Source organism: Bubalus bubalis, chromosome 20 (genome assembly GCF_019923935.1).
Source record: "Bubalus bubalis isolate 160015118507 breed Murrah chromosome 20, NDDB_SH_1, whole genome shotgun sequence".
In the NCBI taxonomy this organism is placed as follows: domain Eukaryota; kingdom Metazoa; phylum Chordata; class Mammalia; order Artiodactyla; family Bovidae; genus Bubalus; species Bubalus bubalis.
Window position 1 is genome coordinate 45922837 of NC_059176.1, and position 27580 is coordinate 45950416.

Below are 27580 nucleotides of genomic sequence, written 5' to 3' on the forward strand. Positions count from 1 at the left end.
AGTCGGTGATGCTATCTAACCATCTCATCCCTCATCCTCTGCCACCTCCTTTGCCTTTTGCCTTCAATCTTTCCCAGCATCAGGCTCTTATCCAGTGAGTCAGCTCCAAAGGACACAGTAGCTCTGAGGAGGGGTCCCTAATGCTCTCTGGAGAAGCCAACCAGGTTTTCACATAAGTCAGGATGTTGCTCTGGGAGGAGGAAGAAGAATGTTCCAGGCAGAGAAATCAGGATGTGCAAAGGCAGAGAGAAGCTCCATGTGGAATGGAACATGAAAATCAAATGAATGCCTTCAAATCAGTTAATTAGAAGATTGGATACTCATGAGGCTGAAATTGCTGGTAATGGTGACATCTTTGGAATATTTAAAACTTTGATTTATTGAAACTACCTACATTGTTCTACCACCTCCTGCACACACACACATGCACCACACACACACACACCACATACACACACACACACGTGTACATTGTGGGATATGCCAAGCCTTCAGTGGCTAGCATTTCAAAGAAATTCATTGGTCACCTTAACAAATACTGGCTGAGCAGCTGAGTATATAATGTGTCTAGTCTCAAGGATTTGGCATTCCAGTCAGAGAGATGGATAATAAACCAGTAAACAAATAAGTGTACAGGATATTTCTCTGTGGAAAGTGCTATGAAGAAAAGGAAATAGGGTGGTGAGCCCAGTGGTGATTGTGCATCACTACTTTAGCCTTCTGAGGAGGTGATACATGAGTCCAGACCTAAAGGATAGGGTGGAGCCATCCATCCCAAGAGGTGAGGAAAGAGCATTTCTGGCAGCAGGAACAGTAAGTGCGAGGACTCTAAAGTGAGCACAGGCTGTGTGTGGTCAAGGAACAGAAAGAAGATTCGTGTGGTGAGGGTTCGGTGGGGTAGAAGGAGAAGGTGTGTGAGATGAAGCTGGAGAGCTTCTGAGGACCAAATCGTTCAAGCCTTTGAAGGTCAAGGTAAAGACTGGAGTTTTATTCCCAAAATATGAGAAGCCACTGAGGAGTTCTATATGGGAGGAAATAATGATCTACTTTTTTCATTCATTTGTGTCAAAAATCATTCATCATAAAATGAAAAAAAAATCAAATTGAACCTCATCAAAAATGTGCTAATCAAAGGCACTATTAAGAATATGAACACATAAGCCTTAGACTGGGAGAAAGATTGGCTGTCCTGTGTCTGATTAAGAACTTATGTCCAGAATATGTGAGGAACTATTACAGTTTAACAGTAAACTCTCCCCTCCCTGAGAAAAACAATGGCAAAAGACCTGAAGTTCACAAAAAAATGACTGACAGATGGAATCAGGAAAATGAAAATTGAAAGCACGATGAGATGCAGCATCACACCTACCAGAAGAGTGAAAACCAACTGATGACGTAAACTTTTTGGCATCAAAAGAAATTCCCAATGCACTGCAGACAGATGGATAAAATGGGACAACCACCTTGGAAAGCTATGTGGCAGTTTCTAATAAACTTAAGCACATACCGACCCTTGACCCAACAATTCCATTCACAGGTATTTACCCAAGAAAAATGAAAACATGTTCACAAAAAAAGAAAAACATACAAGCATGTTCTTTGCAGTCTTTACTTCATAATGACCATTAATAGAAGAATAGATAAACTATGGTATATTCATACAATGGAGTAGTATTCAGCAAAAAAAAAAGAATGAGTTACTGATATATACAACAATATGGGTGAATCTAAAAACATTATGTTACGCAAAAGAAGCCAGACAGAAGAGTACATATTGTATGAAGTCCAAGAACAGATACTACTGATGTATGTTGAAAGAAATAAAGTAGTTGCCTGGGAGGAGGGGCAGTGCAGTTCAGTTCATTGCTCAGTTGTGTCCAACTCTTTGTGACCCCATGGACCGCACCATGCCAGGCTTACATGTCCATCACTAACTCCCAGAGTTTACTCAAACTCATGTCCATCGAGTCAGTGATGCCATCAAACCATCTCATCCTCAGTTGTCCTCTTCTCCTCCCACCATCAATCATTCCCAGCATCAGGGTCTTTTCCAGTGAATCAGTTCTTCGCATCAGGGAGCCAAAGTATTGGAGTTTCAGCTTCAACATCAGTCCTTCCAATGAACACCCAGGACTGATCTCCTTTAGGATGGACTGGTTGGATCTCCTTGCAGTCCAAGGGACTCTCAAGAGTCTTCTCCAAAACCACAGTTTAAAAGCATCAATTCTTTAGCACTCAGCTTTCTTGTCCAATTTTCACGTCCGTACATGACTACTGGAAAAACCATAGTGTTGACTTAGACGGACCTTTGTTGGCAAAGTAATGTCTCTCCTTTTGAATATGCTGTCTAGGTTGGTCATAGCTTTTCTTCCAAGGAGAAAGCATCTTTTAATTTCATGACTACAGTCACCATCTGCAGTGATTTTGAAGCGCCCCAAAATAAAGTCTCTCACTGTTTCCATTGTTTCACCATCTATTTGCCATGAAGTGATGGGACTGGATGCCATGATCTTAGTTTTCTAAATGTTGAGTTTTAAGCCAACTTTTTCACTCTCCTCTTTCACTTTCATCAAGAGGCTCTTTAGTTGTTCTTCGTTTTCTGCCATAAGGGTGGTGTCATCTGCATATCTGAGGTTATTGATATTTCTCCCAACAATCTTAATTCCAGCTTGTGCTTCATCCAGCCCAGCATTTCGCATGATGTGCTCTGCATATAAGTTAAATAAGCAGGGTGACGTTATACAGCCTTGATGTACTCCTTTCCCAATTTGGAACCAGTCTGTTGTTCCATGTCCAGTTCTGTTGCTTCTTGACCTGCATACAGATTTCTCAGGAGGCAGGTAAGGTCGTCTGGTATACCCATGTCTTGAGGAATTTTCCACAGTTTATTGTGATCCACACAGCCAAAGGCTTTGGTGTAGTCAATAGGCAGAAGTAGATGGTTTTCTGGAACACTGTTGATTTTTTGATGGTCCAGTTGATGTTGGCAATTTGATCTCTGCTTCCTCTGCCTTTTCTAAATCCAGCTTAAACATCTGGAAGTTCATGGTTCACGTACTGTTGAAGCATGGCTTGGAGAATTTTGAGCCTTACTTTGCTAGCAAGTGAGATGAGTACAATTGTGCAGTAGTTGGAACAATCTTTGGGATTGCCTTTCTTTGGAATTGGAATGAAAACTGACCTTTTCCAGTCCTGTGGCCATTGCTGAGTTTTCCAAATTTCCTTGCATATTGAGTGCAGCACTTTCACAGCATCATTTTTTAGGATTTGAAATAACTCAACTGGAATTCCATCACCTCCACTAGCTTTGTTCATAGTGATGCTTCCTAAGGCCCACTTGACTTCACATTCCAGGATGTCTGGCTCTAGGTGAGTGATCACATCATTATGGTAATCTGGGTCATGATGATCTTTTTTGTACAGTTCTTCTGTGTATTCTTGCCACCTCTTCTTAATATCTTCTGCTTCTGTTAGGCCCATACCATTTCTGTCCTTTAATATGCCCATCTTTGCATGAAATGTTCCCTTGGTATCTCTTAATTTTCTTGAAGAGATCTCTAGTCTTTTCCACTCTATTATTTTCCTCTATTTCTTTGCATTGGTCACTGAAGAAGGCTTTCTTCTCTCTCCTTGCTATTCTTTAGAACTCTGCACTCAGATGCATATATCTTCCCTTTTCTCCTTTGCCTTTAGCTTCTCTTCTTTTCTCAGCTATTTGTAAGGCCTCCTCAGACAACCATTTTGCATTTTTGCATTTCTTTTTCTTGGGGATGGTCTTGCTCACTGCCTCTTGTACAATGTCACAGACCTCAGTCCATAGTTCTTTAGGCACTCTGTCTATCAGATCTAATCCCTTGAATCTATTTGTCATTTCCACTGTATAATCATAAGGGATTTGATTTAGGTCATACCATTCAGGTATGGTCTTCCATTCAGAAAGTAAATGTTTTCCCTGCCTTCTTCAATTTAAGTCTGAATTTGTCAATAATAAGTTCAAGATCTGAGCCACAGTCAGCTCCCATTCTTGTTTTTGCTGGCTGTATAGAGCTTCTCTATCTTTGGCTGCAAAGAATGTAATCACTCTGATTTCGGTATTGACCATCTGGTAATGTCCATGTGTAGAGTCTTCTCTTGTGTTGTTGGAAGACTGTGTTTGCTATGACCAATGTGTTCTCTTGGCAAAACTCCATTAGCCTTTAACCTGCTTCATAGATGAGAGGACGCTTTGTGAGTGATTAAATGTATATACCTTGCTCTGGATCATGGTTACCTAAGTACATACAATTGTAAAAACTCATAGAACTGCATGTTTGACATATGAGCATTTTTTCTTATATGAATTATACCTCAATAAAAAGAGGTGTACTTTTTTAAAGAAATGCACATATGTCTTGCCTTGAACTGTCTTGCCTTTATGAAATATGACATAGAGTTAGGTATGGCATCAGACATACTGGGTTCCAGTCCAGCTACAGGACCTTGGAAAAGTCACATAGCTTCTTTCCATTTCTACCTCTGCAAGTAAAAATAATCTAAATCAAAAGATGGTTGTAAGAATTAAATGGAAAAGTGATGTTAAAGTGTTTAACTCAGTACCTATCACCTGGAAACTTCTCAATAAACTTAGCTATTTCTAAAAATGTTTTAAATAAGCTGTAGGGTGCCTAAAAATGTGTACTGTTCTGCTTTGCAAATGATATACAAGTTAGGACAAAATTCCAAAATCAAAAGGAAACACTGGAAAACAGTTAAGCTAAAGGCATAGGTGTACTCAGTGGAGCACCCTGTGGACACAGCTGGTAGCTATTACTTACTTGTGATTATTACAAGAAAATCTGGTACTTTCTGTTATCATACACAAATCTGTTATCGTCATGTCCTACTTCATGTTTTTATCCAGTGTCAAAAGGGAAAGGAAAGGCTGCTTGGAACGAGGACTGAAAGGAAAACAAACCATGATTATTGGAAGTGGTCAGCTTCAGCTTTTTTAAAGGAAACTCCCATTTTTCACCTTTCCAGAGGGCTCTATGGCAAATTATTTATTCAGCTTCAGGTCTCATCTGAAGTTTAGATTAAGAATTAGTAGAGAAGTAAGAATGGAATTGAAATGTATCTTGAACCTGTCTGCTTAATCCCTGCTCCCTGCTAAATCATCTTTCAATTCTCTCAGTCTGATCCACTTTTGAGAAAGAGAATCCATTAGGGCATCCCCCAGAGAGATCCTCCTCTCTTGTCCTCTTGGCTCTGCTTGGAGAGTCTTGAGAAGCCGGCCCACTGCACAGTTTCTCCTCCTTCTCTGGGACTTTTCTGGCAGATCTAGCTGACCTGAGACAACCCCTTTCCCAGGCTGTATGTCTTGCTTGAACTGTCAAGGGGCCTTTGTGAAATGTGAGGTAGTATTTTGAAAGAGTTAGATTTGGCATCAGACACACCGGGTTCCAGTCCAGCTGCAGGACCAAGGGCTCCATCCTGGCTGGAATAACCCCCCGCAGTTATGACAACAAGCTAGTCAAGGGAAAATGAGATTTAAAGGACCCCTTTACCCCACCTGATGGCAGATTCTCTGTGTGCTGCTCAGAGAGCCCAACGGGCAGCTAATCAGAAAGCAGCTCATAGTTGTCTTTGGCCAGGTCGTCTCCAGCCCATCATCCCTTCTCCTCCAGTGGCCATCTGTGACATTCCTTTTCTTTCTGCAGAGACTTTCTGGGAGCTTGGCAACTGGACTCATTGTTCTGCCACATGCGGCCACTTGGGAGCCCAGGTTCAGAGACCCCAGTGCCTGATGGCCAACGGGCAGGAAGTGAGCGAGGCCTTCTGTGACCAGCTCCGCAAGCCACGAGCTGCGTTCCAGCCCTGTAACATCCGGGACTGCCCCCCAAGGTGTGTGCAGTCACTCTTCTCTCCTTGCTACCAGTGTTTGACTTGTTTGAAAACGCATAGTAATTGGGACTGAATAACTCACCCACTAAGATTTGTTTTATGTGGACTATACTAGGTGCTCAGCTAAGTAGTCTATGTGGATCACTTCACAGTCACCTATCAAGTCAATATCGTTCATTTTCTTTTCTAAAAATGTATTTTATTTTTTTGTTATGCTACACCACATAACCAACCAGGGATTGAACCCGAGTCCCCTGCACCAGAAGTTCAGAGTCTTAGCCGCTGGACCTCCAGGGATATCTCCAGTGTTGTTTATTCTCTATTATATAGTTGGAAAAACTCCCCTAGGCCACACAGTTATGAGGGCCAAATTCAAATTGGGTTAGTCTTCAGAGCTTCTGTGTTAATTGCCACTCTCACCTGCTCCCTGCAGTCACAATGTACCTTAAGAGCACAGGGAAGCTGACTTCATGGGTTCACCTCAGAGATATGGCAGTAGGCCAGATCACAAGAGAGACGTGAAAAGCACCATTCCTTAGACTCTACCCTCATGGGTGGTATTGTTATTCAGTTGCCTGTCGTATCTGACTCTTTTTGACCCCATAGACTGCAGCACGCCAGGCCTCCCTGCCCCTCACCATCTCTCGGAGTTTGCCCAAGTTCATGTTCATTGCATTGGTGATGCCGTCTAGCCATCTCATCCTCTGATGCCCTCTTCTCCTTCTGCCCTACATCTTTCCCAGCATCAGGGACTTTTCCAATGAGTCATCTGTTCTCTTCAGGTGACCAAAATGTTGGAGCTTCAGCTTCAGCATTAGTCCCTCCAGCGAATATTCAGGTTGATCTCCCTTAAGAGTGATTGGTTTGATATCCTCGCTGTCCAAAGGACTTTCAGGAGTCTTCTCCAGCACCACAGTTCAAAGGCATCATCACTTCTTTGGTGTTCTGCCTTCTTTGTGGTCCAGCTCTCACAGCTGTACATGCCCACTGGGAAGACCACAGTCTTGACTATATGGACCTTTGTTGGCAGAGTAATAATGTCTCTGCTTTTCAACATACTGTCTAGGTTTCTCATCACTTTCCTGGCAAGAAGCAATCGTCTTCTGATTTCATGGCTACAGTCACCATCCACAATGATTTTGGAGCCCAAGAAGAAGAAATCTGTCACTACTTCCACCGTTTCCCCTTCTATTTGCCATGCAGTAATGCAGCTGGATGACATGATCTTAGGGGGTTTTTTTGCTATGTAGTCTTAAGCTGGCTCTTTCACTCTGCTCCTTCACCCTCATCAAGAAGCTCTTTCGTTCCTCTTCACTTTCTGCCATTAGAGTGGTATCATCTGCATCCCCAGGGGTAAGGCCATTAATAACCTTTCGATATCATAGATGACACAAGTCAATAGTTTTAAAAGTATCCAAAATCAAACTCATAATCTCCACCAAATCTGATCTGCCCCTAGTTCGTGTTCCAGATCACAATGACTACATCCAAAGCTACCCACCCCGCTTTCCTCTCACTTCCATCCATTCCTGTCAGTTTCCCACTGTTCCCAATGTCTTTGTCATTCCTCACAAGGGCCACGTCAGGAGCCTGCTGAGTTTTGTCTCCTCTCTAGAGTGCCTTGTCCACTCTGTAAGCAGAAACATCTTTTATTTATTTTTTATTGGAGTATTGTTGCTTTATGATGTGTTTCTACCGTACAGCAAAGTTGATCAGTCACATGTATACATACATCCCCTCTTTTTTGGATTTCCTTCCCATTTAGGTCACCACAGAACGCTAAGTAGAGTTCCCTGTGTGATACAGTAGGTTTTCATTAGTTATCTGTTTTATACAGAGTAGTGTATATATGTCAATCCCAGTCTCCCAGTTCATCTTCCCAGATGGCGCTAGTGGTAAAGAATCTGCCTGCCAATGCAGGAGCTGCAGGAAACAGGTTCAATCCCTGGGTTGGGAAGATCCTCTGGGGGAGGAGACAGCAACCTCTCCAGTATTCTTGCTTGAAAATCCCATGGACAGAGGAGCCTGGTGCTACAGCCCATGGGGTCGCAAGAATCAGACAAGTCTGAGTGACCAAACAGGTGCTACCTCCTTTTTTCTTCCCTTTGGTTTCCATGAGTTGAAAATCACGTTTCCAAAATTTCCACCTAATTTTGCCCTAGCTCTGCTCTCTGAGGCCACACAGCTGATGGCTCTTACATCCCTGAGGACTACTTTATCCTGCCCCGATGCTATTGTCTCTACCTGGTGATTCTGTTGCTTCTTAGTGAAAGGATATCTGAGAGTACGGCTGGGAGTTATTGTGCTGCTGCCCACTCCCAGAGACATGTGTCAGCCCTGAAACAGTCATACTGCTAGGATGGGCTTTCTCTTTGGAAGACAGTCCCCATAGGGTCTGACCTACTAAGCTCCTGTAGTTTTTGTTCTTAGGTGGCTCACAGGCGCATGGTCAGAGTGCTCTGTGTCTTGTGGTGAAGGATTCCGCAGTCGGCAAGTGACATGTAAGCGCACAAGAGCCAACGGAACGGTGCAGGCATTGCCACCGAGAGTGTGCATCCCCAGAGACAGGCCTCTGGGGAGAAGACCCTGTTCCAGTCACCCCTGTGTTCAAGGGCTCGTTGAACAAGGGAACCAGGTAATGCTGACAAATCTAGTGTTTAAAAATCATCCAGTCCCTGTGGTCAAACCCACACATCCAAAAAGGGGCTTCCCCTGGCAGTCCAGTGTTAGGACTTTGCCTTCCAATGCAAGGGATGTGGGTTCCATCCCTGGTCGGGGAACTAAGATCCCACATGCCATGAGGCCAAAACATAAAACAAGCAATACTGTAACAAAACCCCACCCATCAGGGCCCTTCCCCACAGGGGAGAGGAGAGCACAGACTCCTGCAGGACATTCAGGAAACTCATCTGCACAGGGAGCTGACCACACCACACACCAGCTGGTTCTATTCTATCCTAGACCTCCCGGTCAATATTAACACAGGCTGCAGAGATCAAAAGTTCCCCTCAGCCCTTCAGAAAATGTTCAGTATTGTCAGTGCGGGAGAATAATACACTCTTTCTGCATTTCTGCTCTGCAGTGCAGCAGTTGTTGCTCTTGAGAATGATTGTGCTAATTCTTAGGTCGTTAACTCCAAGTCCTACATGACTACACACTTCTCTAACTGGAGAGGATGCAAAACAGAGGGAGATACATCTTTCTGGAGAAATAAAGTTAATTAAAACTATGAAGAACCAAGGAGTTGGCAAAAACTATCCCCTCCACCACTAACATGGAAGGGGAGAGTGTGGGGGAAGGGGGACATGCCCCGGGGGACAGTCCAGTCTGTGAAGTTTCACGCAGTGGCGGAGGAAGGGCAGCTGGGTCAGGGTGGCGCCTCTTCTGGTCCCCCAGGCCATTCCAGGCCATCCTCTAAGCTGGCCAGGGCTCCTGATGGCCATGGAGGTGCTGGATTTGAATCCCAAAGTCCATTTGACTGGGTCTCAGGGAGCCCGGAAGGGCTGCTTTTGTCTTGGTCAGTCATCCATGGGTTGTTCTGGGCCTACTTTACTTGTGGGGGTATTGCTGGGCAGTCCACAACAGCAATGTTATATTATAAACCTCCATATTCTCCCAGCCACGCCCCTCTTTTTCTTGCTGAGGCCAGAGGGAGTGGCTGTGGAGTGGGACTGCCCAGCTTGGTAGGAGTGTCCTGTGGTGTTGGCCACACTCAGGGGGTAGTGGGTTCCCTCTGGGGCTTTGCTGCTAATGTCACAGGTACCATGGGTGTCTTGGGTGCCACTGGTGTCTCGGGTGCCGCTGGTGTTGCAGGTGCCACTGGTGTCTCGGGTACGACAGGTGCTGCTGGTGTCCCAGGTGCCACTCTTGTCCCAGGTGCTGCTGGTGTCCCAGGTGCCACTCTTGTCCTGGGTGCTGTTGGTGTCTTGGGTGCTGCTTTTGTCCTGAGTGCCGCTGGTGTCCTGGGTGCCGCTGGTGTCTCGGGTGTCACAGGTGCCACTGATGTCATGGGTGCCACTGGTGTCTTGGGTGCCGCTCTTGTGATGGGTGCCGCTCTTGCCGTGGGTGTCATGAGTGCCGCTGGTGTCTCGGGTGCCGCTGGTGTCTCGGGTGCCGCTGGTGTCACGGGTGTCGCTGGTGTCACGGGTGCCGCTGGTGTCACGGGTACTGCTGGTGTCTCAGGTGTCACTCTTGTCACGGGTATCACTGATATCTGGGATGCTGCTGGTGTCTCGGGTGTCACAGGTGCCACTGATGTCTCGGGTGCTGCTCTTGCCATGGGTGCTGCTCTTGCCGTGGGTGTCACGGGTGCCGCTGGTGTCTCGGGTGCCGCTGGTGTCTCGGGTGCCGCTGGTGTCACGGGTGTCGCTGGTGTCTCGGGTGCCGCTGGTGTCACGGGTGCCGCTGGTGTCTCGGGTGCCGCTGGTGTCACGGGTGTCGCTGGTGTCTCGGGTGTCGCTGGTGTCACGGGTGCCGCTGGTGTCTCGGGTGCCGCTGGTGTCACGGGTGTCGCTGGTGTCTCGGGTGCCGCTGGTGTCACGGGTGCCGCTGGTGTCTCGGGTGTCGCTGGTGTCACGGGTGCCGCTGGTGTCTCGGGTGCCGCTGGTGTCACGGGTGTCGCTGGTGTCTCGGGTGCCGCTGGTGTCACGGGTGCCGCTGGTGTCTCGGGTGCCGCTGGTGTCACGGGTGTCGCTGGTGTCACGGGTGCCGCTGGTGTCACGGGTGCCGCTGGTGTCACGGGTGTCGCTGGTGTCACGGGTGCCGCTGGTGTCACGGGTGTCGCTGGTGTCACGGGTGCCGCTGGTGTCACGGGTGTCGCTGGTGTCACGGGTGCCGCTGGTGTCTCGGGTGCCGCTGGTGTCTCGGGTGTCGCTGGTGTCTCGGGTGCCGCTGGTGTCTCGGGTGTCTCGGGTGTCACTGATATCTGGGATGCTGCTGGTGTCTCGGGTGTCACGGGTGCCACTGATGTCTCGGGTGCTGCTCTTGCCGTGGGTGCTGCTCTTGCCGTGGGTGTCACGGGTGCTGCTGGTGTCTCGGGTATCATGGCTGCCACTGGTGTCACAGGTACCACTGGTGTCTCGGATTCTGCTGATGTCTCAAATATTGCTGGTGTGTTGGGTGCCACCTGTGCTGCAGATATTGCTGGTGCTCCGGGTGTCAGGCGTGCGGTGGGTGTGGTGGGTGTCGGGGGTGCCATGGATGAAGGGAGTGGCTCCATGGTCACACCAGGAAGATGGGGTAGGTGGGGGAGTGGTAGGGTCAGTGATCTCATCTGAATCGTGGGTTGTCTCTGGTATCCAAATGGTCTCCCTCACGAATAGCCAGGCTGGTATGATGGTAGAAATCTGAGGGCTTTGAGGCTAGGTTTTTGGATGGTGAAGTCCTTCATGGCAAGGGAGGACTTCACAAGGATGGACTGGGGCCCCACCCTGGGTGTATTCAAGCTCAGGCTTTCTGAGCTCTGGCTTTCTAAGGAGCCCAGAAGCTTCTGCACTGTCACCTCCGAGTCCTCTTCACAGAGTGGCTGGAGTGGCTCCTTATCCACTTGACCCATGGATGATGCCAAAGACGGGTAAAGTAGCTCTGGTTGTCGGGTCGAGGGTCAGCATGCTTGCTATTAATGTTCTTATTTTATTGGCGAAGGCAATGGCAACCTACTCCAGTACTCTTGCCTGGAAAATCTCATGGACAGAGGAGCCTGGTAGGCTGCAGTCCATGGGGTCACGAACAGTCAGACACGACTGAGCAACTTCACTTTCACGCATTGGAGAAGGAAATGGCAACCCACTCCAGTGTTCTTGCCTGGAGAATCCCAGGGATGGAAGAGCCTGGTGGGCTGCCATCTATGGGGTCGCACAGTTGGACTTCACTGAAGCGACTTAGCAGCAGCAGCAGCAGCAGGAGGCTAGAAGTTCAAAATCAAGGTGTTCTTAGGGTTGGTTTTAGTTACTGGCTTGTAGACAACCACCTTCTGACACTATTGTTCTTGTGTCCCTAAGTCATGTCTGACTCTTTTGCAACCCCATGGACAGGACTGTAGCCAGGCAGGCTCCTCTGTCTCTGTCCTCACATAACCTCTTCTCTCAGCACACATGGAAAAGAGAGTTCTGAGTGTCTCTTCTACTTCTTACAAGGCCACTTCCTATCAGACTAAGGCCCCACCGTTTGGCCTCATTTAACCTCTAACCTCCTTAGGACCCTATCTCTAAATATGGTCACATTGGTGGTTAGGACCTCACTGTATAAATTTTGAGGGATACAGTTTGGTCCATAACATTCTGCATTTTCCCCCAAATTTAGGTCCTTCTCATGTGCACAATACACTCACCCCATCTCAACATCCCGAGAATTCTTTTTTAAAAATTAATTTATTTTTTAATTGAAGGATTATTGCTCTCAGAATTTTGTTATTTTCTGTCAAACCTCAACATGAATCAGCCATAGGTATACATATGTCCCCTCCATCTTAAACCTCTGTCCCATCTCCCTCTCCATCCCAACCCTCTAGATTGATACAGAGCCCCTGTTTGCGTTCCCAGAGACATACACTAAATTCCCATTGGCCATCTATTTTACATACGGTAATATAAGTTTCCATGTTACTCTCTCCATACATCTCAGCCTCTCCTCCCCTTTCACCATGTCCATAAGTCTGTTCTCTATGTTTGTTTCTCCATTGCTGTGCTGCAAATAAATTCTTCAGTACCATTTTCCTAGATTCTGTATATATGCTTAAGAATATGATATTTATCTTTCTCTTTCTGACTTACTTCATTCTGTATAATAGGCTCTAGGTTTATCCACCTCATTAGGGCGGATGCAAATGTGTTCCTTTTAGGGCTGAGTAGCTATATTTTTCCAGTAGTCATGTATGGATGTGAGATTTGGACTGTGAAGAAAGCTGAGCGCTGAAGAATTGATGCTTTTGACTGTGGTGTTGGAGAAGACTCTTGAGAGTCCCTTGGACTGCAAGGAGATCCAACCAGTTCATACTAAAGGAGATCAGTCCTGGGTGTTCTTTGGAAGGAATGATGCTAAAGCTGAAACTCCAGTACCTTGGCCACCTCATGTGAAGAGTTGACTCATTGGAAAAGACTCTGATGCTGGGAAGGATTGGGGGAAGGAGGAGAACAGAGGGGACAGAGGGACAGAGGGAACAGAGGGACAACAGAGGATGAGATGGCAGGATGGCATCACCGACTCAATGGACGTGAGTTTGAGTGAACTCCGGGAGTTGGTGATGGACAGGGAGGCCTGGCGTGCTGCGATTCATGGGGTCCCAAAGAGTCGGACACGACTGAGCAACTGAACTGAACTGAACTGAATATTCCATTGTGTATATGTACCACAACTTCTTTAGCCATTCTACTGTTGATGGACATCTAGGTTGCTTCCGTGTTCTAGCTATTGTAAATAGCACTGCAGTGAACATTGGGGAACATGTGTCTTTTTCAGTTTTGGTTTCCTCAGGGTATATGCCTAGAAGTGGGATTGCTGGGTCATATGGTGGTTTTATTCCTAGTTTGTAAGGAACTTCCATACCATCTTCCATAGTGGCCGTATCAATTTACATTCCCACCAACAGTGCAAGAGGATTCCCTTTTCTCCATACCCTCTTCAGCATTTGTTGTTTGCATACTTTTTGATAATGGCCATTCTGACCAGTGTGAGGTGATAGTCTCACCAGTTTTGATTTGCATTTCTCTAATAATAATCAATATTGAGCCTCTTTTCACATGTTTGTTAGCCATCTGTATGTCTTCTTTAGAGAAATGTCTTGTGTAGGTCTTTTGCCCCACTTTTTGATTTGGTTGTTTTTCTGGTAGTGAGTTGTACGAGCTGCTTGTATATTTTGGAAATTAATCGTCTGTCAGTTGTTTCATCTGCTATTATTTTCTCCCATTCTGAGGGTTGTCTTTTTACCTTGCTTATAGTTTCCTTTGCTGTGCAAAACCTTTTAAGTTTAATCAGATCCCACTTGTTTATTTTTGTTTTTATTTCCATTACTCTAGGAGGTGGGTCATAAAGGTTGTTGCTTTGATTTATGTCATCGAGTGTTCTGCCTATGCTTTCCTCTAAGAGTTTTATAGTTTCTGACCTTACATTTAGGTCTTGAATCCATTTTGAGTTTATCTTTGTATATGGTGTTAGGAAATGTTCTAATTTGGTTCTTTTACATCAACATCCTCAGAATTCTTAAACCATTCAAACAATTCCAAGTTCAAAACCTCAGTAAAATATCACTTCGTCAGGCACGGATGAGAAGTGACACATAAAATTAATCCTTGCCTAACCCATAAAGAAAAATACAATATATTGTTGAAACACATACCAGAAAATTTGGATAAGTAAAGGTACTCTGAGTGCTATAAAGGAGCCCATTCCCTTAAATGAACCAGAACACCTACTTCCAATTCAAATTACTGTAGAATTCTTTTCTTGGAACCTCATACGATTTTGACATTCATATGGGAGAGTGAGTGAGGACAAGAGATTTTTAGAAAAACAAATCTATAGGAGGATAGAGACTTTCCTAACCTGATGTCGGAGTGTCCTGCAAGACTGCTCTAAGTAAAACAGTGCCGCATCAGTGCAGAACACACTGAAGTTGTGCAGTGTGAGAAAAGTGCAGAAGCAGACCCATTCAAAATGAGTTTAACCCAAAAGCAGTTAGTCATAGAGGGAAGAAGAGTTTTTAAAAAATTAACACCACAAAACTACAGAAAGTGTTTTTAAGGACATTAAAGAATGTGTTCATTGCTTTGTTGTGTCCGACACTTTGTGACCCCATAGACTGTAGCCCGCTAGGCTCCTATACCCATGGCATCCTCCAAGCATGAATACTGGAGTGGGTAGCTATTCTCTTCAGGGAATCTTCCTGACCTGAGCATCGAACCCAGGTCTTCTGCATTGTAGGTAGATTCTTTACCGTCTGAGCTACCAGGGAAGCCTAAGGACTGTTAAAGAAGACCTAAATAAATGAAAAGGCATTGTATATTTATGGATCAAAAAACATAATATTATTCACGTGACAGTAAATTGATCTACAGATTCAACATAATCTCCATCAAAATCCCAGCTTCTTTGCAGAAATTGGCAAGCTGATCCTAAAATTTATATGGAAATATAAATGACCCAAGATAGCCAAAGCAATCTAGAGAAAGAACAAAGTTAGAGGGCTCAGACATGTCAATTTCAAAACTTATTACAAGACAATAATAAGACACTGCAGTACTAACATGGGCTTCCTTGGTGGCTCAGCACTAAAGGACCCACCTGCTAATGCAGGAGACACAGGTTTGATCCCTGCATCAAATAGTCACTCCAGTGTTCTTGCCTGGGAAATCTCATGGACAGAGGCGTCTGGCAGGCTGCAGTCCACACTGTCCATGGGATCGCAGAGTTGGATGTGACTTACTGACTGGACAGTAACATGGTGCTAACCTAGCATAGACACATAGATTGATGAAATTGAATTGAAAGTCTAGAGACAAATCCATATATCTATGTCAGGTGATTTTCTACAAGAGTGACAATACCAATTCAATGAGGGAAGAACAATTGCTTCCTCATTGGTGAAGGACAACTGAATATGCAAATGCAAAAGAATGAACTTGGACTTCTAGCATATAAGGTATTCAGATCAGATCAGATCAGATCAGTCCTTCAGTCGTGTCCGACTCTTTGCGACCCCATGAATCGCAGCACGCCAGGCCTCCCTGTCCATCACCAACTCCCGGAGTTCACTCAGACTCACGTCCATTGAGTCAGTGATGCCATCCAGCCATCTCATCCTCTGTCGTCCCCTTCTCCTCCTGCCCCCAATCCCTCCCAGCATCAGAGTCTTTTCAAATGAGTCAACTCTTCACATGAGGTGGCCAAAGTACTGGAGTTTCAGCTTTAGCATCATTCCTTCCAAAGAAATCCCAGGGCTGATCTCCTTCAGAATGGACTGGTTGGATCTCCTTGCAGTCCAAGGGACTCTCAGGAGTCTTCTCCAAAACCACAGTTCAAAAGCATCAATTCTTCAGCACGCAGCCTTCTTCACAGTCCAACTCTCACATCCATACATGACCACAGGAAAAACCATAGCTTTGACTAGACGAACTTTTGTTGGCAAAGTAATGTCTCTGCTTTTGAATATGCTATCTAGGTTATTCATAACTTTCCTTCTAAGGAGTAAGTGTCTTTTAATTTCATGGCTGCAGTCACCATCTGTAGTGATTTTGGAGCCCAAAGAAATAAAGTCTGACACTGTTTCCACTGTTTCCCCATCTATTTCCCATGAAGTGGTGTTACAAAGCATTAACTCAAAATTTATCAGAGACCTAAATTTAAGAGCTAGAGCAATAGAGCCCTTGAAAGTAACTCTGTAGCCATACATCTTCATCCTTGGATTAGGAGATAGTTTCTTAGATATGACATGAAAAACAACAAAAATAGATGAATGGGACTACATGAAAACTTAAAGTTTTGTTGCTACAAGGGATGTGACCAAGAAAGTGGACAGCCCACAGAATGGGAAAAAATATTTAAAAAGCATATACATGGAAAGGAACTTGTTTCTAGGCCTGTTTGTAAGTCCAACAAAGTTAGCCTAGGTACCCAACAAACACAATTGGCTATAGAGTTTTGCACTGTAATAGGTTTATGATACTTTTCACACAAATAATGCGTAAAAAGCAAACACAAAATAAAACATTCTTCATCTTACATTACAGGACCTTGAAAAACTACAGTAGTACAGTTACGATAGCTGACATCCAGGGGCACACTTGCATCTTTGAAAGTTCTCAACTTGAAGGTTCATATGTAGGGGACTTACTGCAAACTGTATACACTGAACAGTGACTTCTAGGCTATGTGAATTGTACCTCAATAATGTGGTTGGGAAATTATAAAACACAATTGTGTAAGAGAGAAAGTGGTCAACTAATTAAAGAGGAATAAATAAAATGAGAGCCCAAACCCACCACATACAACAGAATAAATTCTGCCTGGATTAAAATGCTTTAGTGTAGTCATTAAACTGGAATAGAACTACCAGGATGGGAAAGACCTTTTCAAGCATAAAAGAAATGACAAGAAAAAATTGATATGTGTTATTAGTACAGAAAAGCTTAAGAGCTGAATGTTAATATTTTTCCTGTAATTCAGCTCATCCCTACACACAAGCCTCCATTTTTGCTCTAAGCAGGAAAACCCAAACTTGGCTGTAGCTTATGCTTTTACGCACAGTGATTTCTGAACCTTAACCTGCTCAATTAGGGATTGGCCCTGTGCTTTTCACTCCTTCTCCCCAGGGGTGGTCTCAGTTTCTGAGGAGGAAAAGAGGATGAAAGGAAAGTTAGGAAGCTGTCTGGCTCTGAAGGAGGGCAATCTGATCCTTACAGCTGGGCTTCCCTCCTCCCTACCTTCTCTGAATATTCGCTGGAAGGACCGATGCTGAAGCTGAAGCTCCAATACATTGGCCACTAATGGAAAGAACTGATTCATTGGAAAAGACACTGATACTGGAAAACACTGAGGGCAGGAGGAGAAGAAGGGGGCAACAGAGGATGAGATGGTTGGATGGCATCACCAACTCAATGGACAAGAGTTTGAGCAAACTCTGGGACATGGTGAAGTACAGGGAAGTCTGGCCTGCTGCAGTTCATGGGGTCACAAAGAATCGGAAACAATTCAGCAACTGAACAGCAACTTTCCTTCAGCCAGCTCACCCCTGTAGCTGGTCTCTGGCAATGCCGCCACAGCACGCATGAGCTCACAAGGTTGTTTTAATTTTTTAATATCAGTCTTTATTTATTTTTGCCATGCTTCACCGCATGCGGGATCTTAGTTCCCCACCCAGGGATTGAACCCGAGCCCCCTGCATTGGGAGCACAGAGTCTTAATCAGTAAACCGACAGGGAAGTTTACACAAGATTGTTTATACTGCATTGTGCTTTCGTTTCAGTGTCCTGGACGTTGCCTGGGTCGCATTGTGAGGATGCAGCAGCATCACATAATTTGTCAGCACCCCAACAGTTCTGAGTCTGGCTGTGATGACGCAAAGAGGTACTGGCCCCACCCTAGGGCAGCACACAACCTCTCCCACCTCAGATAAGCACTATGATGTCTGGGAATGGCTCATCCCTCCCGTACACCACCTCTCATAATGCACAGTTCATACTCAATTATGATTTTTTATGGCACCATCCTCAGTGGTATATGTTATGCTGTTGCTGTCCCATCACTGAGGCGTGTCTGACTCTTTGCAACTCCATGGACTGCAGCATGCAGTCTGTAGGGAAACCCTGTCCTTCAGCATCTCCCAGAGTTTGCTCAAATTCATGTCCATTGAGTCGGTGATTGTTTCTAACCATCTCATCACCTTGATTTCCTTTAGGATTGATTGGTTTGATCTCCTTGTTATCCAAGGGACTCGAAAGAGTCTTCTCTTGAAAGTATCGCAATTAGAAAGCATCAGTTCTTTGGTGCTCAGCCTGCTTTATGGTCCAGTTCTCACATCTGTACATGACTACTGGAAAAACCATAGCTTTGACTGTACAGACTTTTGTTGGCAAGGTGATGTTTCCACTTCTTAATATGCTGTCTAGGTTTGTCATAGCTTTTCTTCAAAGGAGCAAGCATCTTTTAATTTCATGGCTGCAGTCATCATCCACAGTGGTCTGGAAGCCTGGGAAAAGAAAATCTGTCACTGCTTCCACTTTTTCCCCTTCTTTTGGCATGAAGAGACTGGACGCCATGATCTTATTAGGCTTTTGAATGTTGAGTTTCAAGCCAGCTTTTTCACTCTGCTCTCTCATCCTTATCAGGAGGCTCTTCAGTCTCTCTTCACTTTCTGCCATTAGAGTGGAGTGGTATCATCTGCATATCTGAGGTTGTTGATATGTCTCCCAGCAATGTTGATTCCCATTTGTACTTCATCCGGCCCGGCATTTTGGATGATGGACTCTATGTAAAAGTTAAAGAAGCAGGGTGACAATATACATCCTTGACATCCTCCTTTCCCAATTTGGAACCAGTCCGTTGTTCCATGTCCTGTTCTGTTACTGCTTGACTTGCATACAGGCTTCTCAGGAGACAGGTAAGGTGGTCTGGTATTCCCTTCTCTTTTTGGAATTTCCCACAGGTTGTTGTGATCCACATGATCCACACAATCAAAGGCTTTAGCATAGTCGATGAAGCAAAGAAGTAGAAGTGTTAGTCACTCGGTCATGTGCAACTCTTTGCAACCCCATGGCCTGTAGCTTGCCAGGCTCCTCTGCCTGTGGGGTTTTCCAGGCAAGAATACTGGAGTGGATTGCCATTCCCTTCTCCAGGAAATCTTCCTGACCCAGGGATCGAATCCGGGTCTCTTGTTTTGCAGGAAGATTCTTTACTGTCTGAGCTACCAGGGAAGCAAAAGTAGAAGTTTTTCTGGAATTCCCTTGGTTTCTGTATGTTCCAGCAAATGTTGGCAATTTGATCTCTGGTCCTCTGCCTTTTTGAAACCCAGCCTGAACATCTGGAAGTTCTCAGTTCACAGACTGCTAAAGACTAGCTGAAGGATTTTGAGCATAACCTTCCTACCATGTGAAATGAACACAATCGTACAGTAGTTTAAACATTCTTTGGCATTGCCCTTCTTTGGGATTGGGTTGAAAACTGACCTTTTCCAGTCCCATGGCCACGCTGAGTTTTCAAAATTCATCAGTTCCCTTTAATTTACAGATTAAATCTGGATCCTAGTGTTTTCAATTATTCTAAATTTATTCCTCTGTTTAGAAGCTGTTTGATTAGGACATTGGGACAGTGGGTTGGCAGAGAATAAAGTAAACTTTTATCTTGTTGAGGGGCTTACACAAGAATGCTTCTGTCTTGTATAAAAGTCTGAACTGGCAGATGGTTTAGAGGGTAGAAGAGCTCCACTCCCTGAGATCACTCTGAGACATAGATGCCTTCCATCTGGCGGCTCCACCACCCTAGAGGAACGTGCTGCAGCCAGAGGAAGTGAGGAAGAGCCAAGAGGGCCACCAGTGGAATCTGGAGTTCTGCCACCCTCCTCTTGGTGTAACTTTGAACTTTCTGAGCTCTTGATCTTCAGATTGGGGTATTACTGTCTGTGTCAAATTATGGTTGGGAAGTTGTTTTTTAATTGAAGTGTAGTTGATTGACACAAGTGTGTGTTAATTTCTGCTCTACAGCCAAGTGATTTAGTTATACATATTTACACATTCTTTTTTAATATTCTTCTCCATTATAGTTTATCGTAGGATATTGAATGTAGTTCTGTGCTACACATTAGGAATTTGTTTATCCATCCTGTATATAGAAGCTTACGTCTGCTAACATCAGCCTCCCACTCAGTCCCTCCCCAACCCCCCTTCCTTGGCAACCAACAGTCTGTTCTGTCAGTGATTGTGTTTCTGTTTCATAGGTAGGTTCATTTGTGTCATTGCTTAGATCCCACTCATAAGTGATATCACATGGTATTTGTCTTTCTTTTCTGATTTCACTGAGTATGATAATGTCTAGTTGCATCCATGTTTTCCATCCTTTTTGTGGCTGAGTAGTATTCCAAATATATGTCTACTACATTCATCCATTCCTCTGTTGATGGACACAGGTTGTTTCCATATCTGGCTGTGTGAATAGTGATGCTATGAACATCGCGGTGCTTGTATCCTTTTTATTTTTAGTTTGTCCATTATATACCCTGGAGTGGGATTGCTGGATCATATGGTAACTCTTGTCAGTTTTCTGAGGAACCTCTGTACTGTTTTCCACAGTGGCTGCACCAACGTACATTCCCACTAGCAGGGTAGAGGGTTCCCTTTTCCCCACACTCTCTCTAGCATTTATTTGAAGACTCTTTAATGATGATCATTCTGACTGGTGTGAGATAGTTCCTCACTGTAATTTTGATTTGCATTTCTCTAGTAATTAGGGATGTTGAGTACCTTTTCCTGTGTTTATCGGCCATCTGTATTTCTTTTTTGGAGAAATGTCTATTTAGGTCTTCTGCCTATTTTTGGATAGGTTTTTTTATGTTGTTGTTGAGTTGTATGAATTCTTTGTACATCTTGGAAATTAAGCCCTTACTGGTTGCATTGTTTGCAAATATTTTCTCCCATTCTGTAGATTGTCTTGTATTTGGGAGGTTTTGATTAATTGGTTTAGTGTAAAGCACTTAGCAGCCTGAGTCATAGCAAATGCCCACTCTGCGGCTCTTCCTTCCTCCACATCGTGAGTTGCTGGGGAAAATGAGATGACCCTGACCATTGGCTCAGTTTCCATTTTGAGCCTTCACTAAGTTTTGTTGATGTAGTATCAGCTGCATTTCCTATTCCCAACACAATTCCAGCCAGAACCATCCTCCTAGAATGGAAAATGTTCAGAACAGACACCCTGATTCTCAACAGAAAACCTAGTTTCCAATTTTGTTCAGAAGATAGAGCCCACACACTGATTGATATGTATCATCCCAGATGTTTTACTATGCACGCTCAAAGATATATTTATATTACAAACACACGAGGTTTGTGCTTTCTTTATAATAAACAAGACATATTTTGTATGAAACTTGTTTTTTTTTCCTACTGATCAATATGTTATTGACTTTTCCCCCATCTAAGTACATAATGGTCACTTCATTCTTTTGAATTGTTGTATTTACTATTACCTCATTCTTGTCCATTGCTGATGGGCATTTAATTGTTTCCATTTTTTGCTATTGCAAACAAATGCTACAGTAAACATCCTGGAATATATATCTTTATGCATAAAGGGTAATATCTTACAGGATAGATTTTAGATATGGACTTAAATCGACAGACATGCTCGTCTGGATACTGCTAAATTACCATCAAACTGTCTCTACCAACAATATGAGAGTCCCCCTTTTTACCAACTTTATATAGATTTCCAATGTTTTAAAAATTTTGCCAATCTGATGGATGAAAATTTATATCTTAATGTAATTTGTACTTTTCTGTTTTGTATGACTTTTGGCTCTTTGTGTTTTTTCTCTAACCGATCCACTTCTTTCCTTCTTTACCACCAATCTGTTTGGCCAAGCCATCCTACTAATCTCCCTCCATCCACCCATGATCCTTCTAACCCAGGCTCCATACTGCAGCCACAGTAATCGATTCCAAAATGCAAATCTGATCTTACCATCACCACACCCATCTCCCTGCTAGATTAACAACACTTTAGAGGCTTCACTTGCTCTTAGGACAAAGGTTGACCAAAATTGACTATGTGGCCTATAAAATGTTGCACAGTCGAGTCCCACCTCCCTACACAGCCTCATCCAGGACCTCACTCTGTCTCACTCTTCATGTTCCAGTCACACTGTCCTTCTTTCAGTTCCTTGAGTATGCCATTCACTTTCCAACTACTTTTTGGCAGCCAAAACAGGAAGCAAAAAAATATTCATGATAATAGAGAGGACAACAAGGCATGGAAAGATCTACCAAGAGGGTATCCGGTTAAGTAGGGTTTTGGAGAAAGAGATATGCAAAAGAACTTAAAGGGGAGACATTTTTAAAAGAAATAATAGAAGAAAAATTCCTTGACCTGAGAAGGAAAAAAAAAGAGTCAAATTGCCTTTTATTTTCTCTATTGTTTCTGCTTTATCCAAGGTTGGCAATTCAGCTTTAATCCTAGTGCTTTTCTTTCATGCTGTTACTTTTCCCCAAATATCTGGTGGTTTATGGAAGCAAGACTAGGTTAGTTTAGAGAGCTTCTGTGGGTGGATTTCTTTTGAAGTTTACTGGCCTCACTGTCCCCCACAGACCTCTTCTGCTGAGTGGGTGGGCTCGCTGAAGGTAGGTGAGGCATTAAATCTCACTTTACAATGCAGTGGGTAGGCGGGAGACACCCACTTGCCATAGTAGGGCCTCAGTAAATATTAGAGGGTGTTTAATCTGGTAGGCTGCAGTCCATGGGGTCCTTAAGAGTCAGACATGACTGAGTGACTTCACTTTCACTTTTCATTTTCATGTATTGGAGAGGGAAATGGCAACCCACTCCAGTGTTCTTGCCTGGAAAATCCCAGGGACAGGGGAGCCTGGTGGGCTGCCATCTATGGGGTCACACAGAGTCGGACACGACTGAAGTGACTTAGCAGCAGCAGCAATAGGGAGTAATTATTTGTGGCCATGGGTAGAGAATCAGTGGTGAGCAGGGTGTCTACTAGCCTCTTTTATTGACCCTGGGAAGAGTTTGGGAGGTGTGGCTTCCATTGTGGAAAGAGTTTTAAAGGGAGTGAGAATTATCAGCGTAAAACTAGCTCACATATAGGAAGACAACACGGGGATCTGAGGAAATGCTTGAGGACTGAGAGAGTTTGCTCCCCAGAGCAGTAATTCCTAACCTCAGCCACAAGTCAGAATTCCCTGGGAAGTTTCTTTAAAATAAAGATTCTTGGGCTCTCAATTGGGACTTAATGAATTAGAATCTTTGGAAGGGAATGGAAGCTGGCAATCTACATCTCTTTTGTCTTTTTTTTTTTTTTAATTCTTTCTGAATCTACATCTTTTTTAAGCTGCCCACATACTTCTGATAATAAGGCAGATTTGAAATCTGTTGCCCTACAGAATCAGTAAGTTCCATCTGGCTAATGATGAAAGGGGTTATTTGAGGCAGGAGCAGAGCTGGACTGAAGAGGAATGAGAAATTGAGAAAGACTAGAAACAGGGTTACTTTGTGATTTCTGCTGCCATTTCTACTTTCATGTTTTACATAGAAAAACATATGAGCTCCACTTGTGTGCTCATTGTTGGTACACAGACTATGAGCCCCCAGCTCGGGCATCACCATCTGCAGTCCCATCCCTGGCCATGAGGAAGTGAGGCTCTCTGTTGGAGCAATCTTGCATTCTTTTACTGAGTTCTCAAGTGACCAGGCTCTTGGGTTTCAGCATCTTCACTGGTGTCCAGCTCCATGTTCCTGTATTATCTTGTATATTTAGGAAGATGAATAGTTTCTTCTGACTTCCCACTGACCCTATCTTCTATTGAAGCAGAAAAAGTAGCTGTATTAAGGTCCTGTGGGCTGGAAACAACAAAAGTCAACTTGGAATGATTTATACAAAGATAATGGGAGAGTTCTTAAGATAGGACAGCCATTCTTAGATACAACAATTTGGTATCTTTTAAAATGTATTCTCTGAATATTCGTCGAATGTTGGTTCAACTCTTTTTAGTAGAAACTTTGGTCTATCTCTGTCCTGTTGTCTAAAGGAACCCAACTTTTGGCCCCATAAGTTTCATACCCACTGGGGAAAACAAAAACCCTCCAGTTAACAGGAAACCCTTATCCCTCTTCCTCTTATAAATCTTATAATCAGTTTGATGTGACAATATTGCTTAAGGAAACCCTTTGATGGAGTCTTCCCCCTGCCTGCTAATCAAAGTATTGCTTCCAACTATGTGTAATACTCTTGCAATTTAGCAGGCACACACACTCTGTTTGAGAAGTTCAGGTTATCAGAATTTTCTCCATCTTATCACATTTCCAGTGGTGTTTCTCACTCCTTATAGATTATGTGCTTGGATAAGCAGGCTTTTATAGGAACAAAAACATTCCAGTCCAAAGGGATGATTCTGTGAAACCTCAGGAGGGACTGTTACTATGAAATGAATAGTCATTAGGGTTGTTTCTCTTCTCATCTCTGCAGAATGTTATTTTTTCTACTTCCCTGGCCCTCATGGCAGAGTACGGCCACTGCTACTCCAGCCTTCATGTTTATATGTCTTGTTCCAGCAACTTCCAAATTCCTGGGAGAAAGACAGTGGCAACTAGCTCAGGTTAGGGCCCTCTTCCAGTCATCTTTGGGGATGGGGAGATAGTCTTATGTGATACAAATACATTAGTTCCAGGAGCTCTGCCCTAGAGAACAACAGATACCCCAAAATGGGTCCTCTGAGGTGGCTCACTCTCTAGGGTAAATATCTTTTCAGTAATCAGAGGACATTCGGCAGGCACATGAAAAGATGCTGAACATCACTAATCATCAGAGAAATGTATATCAAACCCACAATGAGACATCACCTCACACCTGTCAGAAGGTCTATTGTCAAAAAGACACCAAATAATAATTGTTGGTGAGGATGAGAAAAAAGGACCCCTTGTACACTATTAGTGGGGTTGTAAATTAGTACAGCCACTATGGAAAACAATATGGAGATTCCTTAAAAACAACTGCCAGATGATCCAGCAATTCCCATGCTGAGTATAAACCTGAAGAAAATGAAAACACTAATTCAAAAAGATGATGTATCACACAGGGAACTCTGCTCAGTGTTATGTGGCAGCCTGGATTGGAGAGGAGTTTGGGGTGAATGGATATATGTGTATGTATGGCTGAGTCCCTTTGCTGTTCACCAGAAACCATCACAACATTGTTAATTGGCTATACTCCAATAAAAAATTCAAAATTTAAAGAAAAAATATATGCACCCCAATTTTCATAGCAGCATTATTTGTAATAGCCAGGATGTGGAAACAACCTAGGTAGCTATCAACAAATGAATGAATAAAGAGAAGTTGTGGTGTGTGTTTGTGTGTGTATATGAATGGTATACAATGAAATGGTATTCTATGATAAAAAAAGAAATTGTGCCATTTGCAACATCTTGGATAGACCTGGAGTGTGCATATGCTTAGTAAAGCAAGTCAGACAGAGAAAGAGAGATACCATATAATATCACTTATATGTGGAATCTAAGAAATGAAACACATGAATGTCTAAAACAGAAACAGTCTCATAGACACAGAAACAAGCTGCTGCTGCTGCTAAGTCGCGTCAGTCGTGTCCGACTCTGTGCAACCCCATAGACAGCAGCCCATCAGGCTCCCCCGTCCCTGGGATTCTCCAGGCAAGAATACTGGAGTGGGTTGCCATTTACTTGCTAGTGGTTACCAAACAGGGAAAGGGGTGAAGGAAGGGCAAGATAGGAGTAGGAGGTTTAAGAGGTGTCAGCTACTAGGTATAAAATAAACAAGATATGAGGGTGTGATATACAGCACAGGGTACATGCTGTGCTGTGCTGTGCTTAGTCACTCAGTTGTGTCCAACTCTGCAACCCTATGGACTGTAGCCCACCAGACTCCTCTGTCTATGGGATTCTCCAGGCAAGAATACTGAAGTGAGTTGCAATTCCCTTCTCCAGGGGATCTTCCCAATCCAGGGCTCAAACCCAGGTCTCCTGCTTTGCAGGCAGATTCTTTACTATATGAATCACTAGGGAAGCCCTTGTTGTACATTTGAAACTGACATAATATTGCAAATCACTGATACTTCATTTTAAAAAATTAAGTACCTACTATGTAGGGTAGTTGTGAAGAATAAATGAGTCAGTCTGTGGGAAAGTATTTGGAAAGTTCTCTGGCGCATGGTTATACACATAAATATACACAAACAGTGGACCCTTTCTGACAACAACAAAGGCAGAGGTCCATTAACTTTCTGATCTGCTTTAAAGGGCAAGGCAACTAGAGGCAGATCCTTCTTCCCAAAAGGTCTCACTACCAAAGTGGAATCACATATGTCTTCTTCTGGAGAGCAGACCCATAGCTTTGGTAAGTGTTCCCTCGGGTCCATGGTGCCCACAGAGCGAGCGCTGCTGTTGGCACAAGAGGAGTAGGTGGCCTGCCAGACTGTGACGTTCCCCGAGGGCAGCAAGAAGCCACTGGCCCAGCTAAGAAGTGGGCTGGTCCAGCGTCCGAGTGATGGTGTGTCCTCAGTGGAAGCGCAGGCACTTCCCATAATGGGCACGAGGGCTCACCTACAGGTTCATACTCATACCGGAATATATTTCAAGTGCTTATACAGACAGAACTTAGTTTGTTAACAAATGTATCACTGTCCTCTTCCTCACCTGAACCGACTGCTCCAACTCCTCAGGAGAGTGGGTTTTTTTTCCCCCCAAAGTCTTTTTTTTTAATTTATATTTTTATTGAAGGATAATTGCTTTACAAAATTTTGTTATTTTCTGTCAAATGTCAACATGAATCAGCCATAAGTATACATATATCCCCTCCCTTTTGAACCTCCCTCCCATCTCCTGCCTTATCTCATCCCTCTAGGTTGATACAGAGCCCCTGTTTGAGTTTCCTGGGCCGTAAGGCAAATTCCTCTTGGCTATCTATTTTACGTATGGTAATGTAAGTTTCCATGTTACTCTCTCCATACGTCTCACCCTCTCCTCCCCTTTCCCCATGTCCATAAGTCTGTTCTCTATGTCTGTTTCTCCATTGCTGCCCTGTAAATAAGTTCTTCAGTACCATTTTTCTAGATTCCGTATATATGCATTAGAATACGATATTTATCTTTCTCTTTCTGACTTACTTCACTCTGTATAATAGGTTCTAGATTCATCCACCTCAACAGAACTGACTCAAATGCATTCCTTTTATGGCTAAGTAATATTCCATTGTGTATATACACCACAACTTCTTTCTCCATTCTTCTGTTGATGGACATCTAGGTTGCTTCCGTGTTCTAGCTATTGTAAATAGTGCTGCAATGAACAATGGGATACATGTGTCTTTTTCGATTTTGGTTTCCTCAGGGTATATGCCAAGAAGTGGGATTGCTGGGTCATATGGTAGTTTTATTCCTAGTTTTTTAAGGAATCTCCATGTTGTCTTCCATAGTGGCTGTATCAATTTACATTCCCACCAACAGTGCAAGAAGGTTCCCTTT

General features: G+C 43.9%; 1 protein-coding gene across 10 annotated transcripts in view; it reads left to right on the forward strand.

The window, feature by feature from the left end:
* The window catches only part of ADAMTSL3 (ADAMTS like 3), a 379251-nt gene that overhangs the window by 338900 nt on the left and 12771 nt on the right, over positions 1–27580 (forward strand). For 7 of the 10 annotated variants that reach the window (XM_045163811.1, XM_045163808.1, XM_045163813.1 and 4 more), the window contains 3 exons: positions 5697–5880; positions 8311–8515; positions 17837–17937. In XM_045163811.1, the coding sequence (XP_045019746.1) occupies positions 5697–5880; positions 8311–8515; positions 17837–17937 (490 nt within the window). Of the gene's footprint in view, positions 1–5696; positions 5881–8310; positions 8516–17836; positions 17938–27580 lie in introns of those variants that run through there. The other 3 variants (XM_045163812.1, XM_045163814.1, XR_006640369.1) reach the window with 3 other exon arrangements.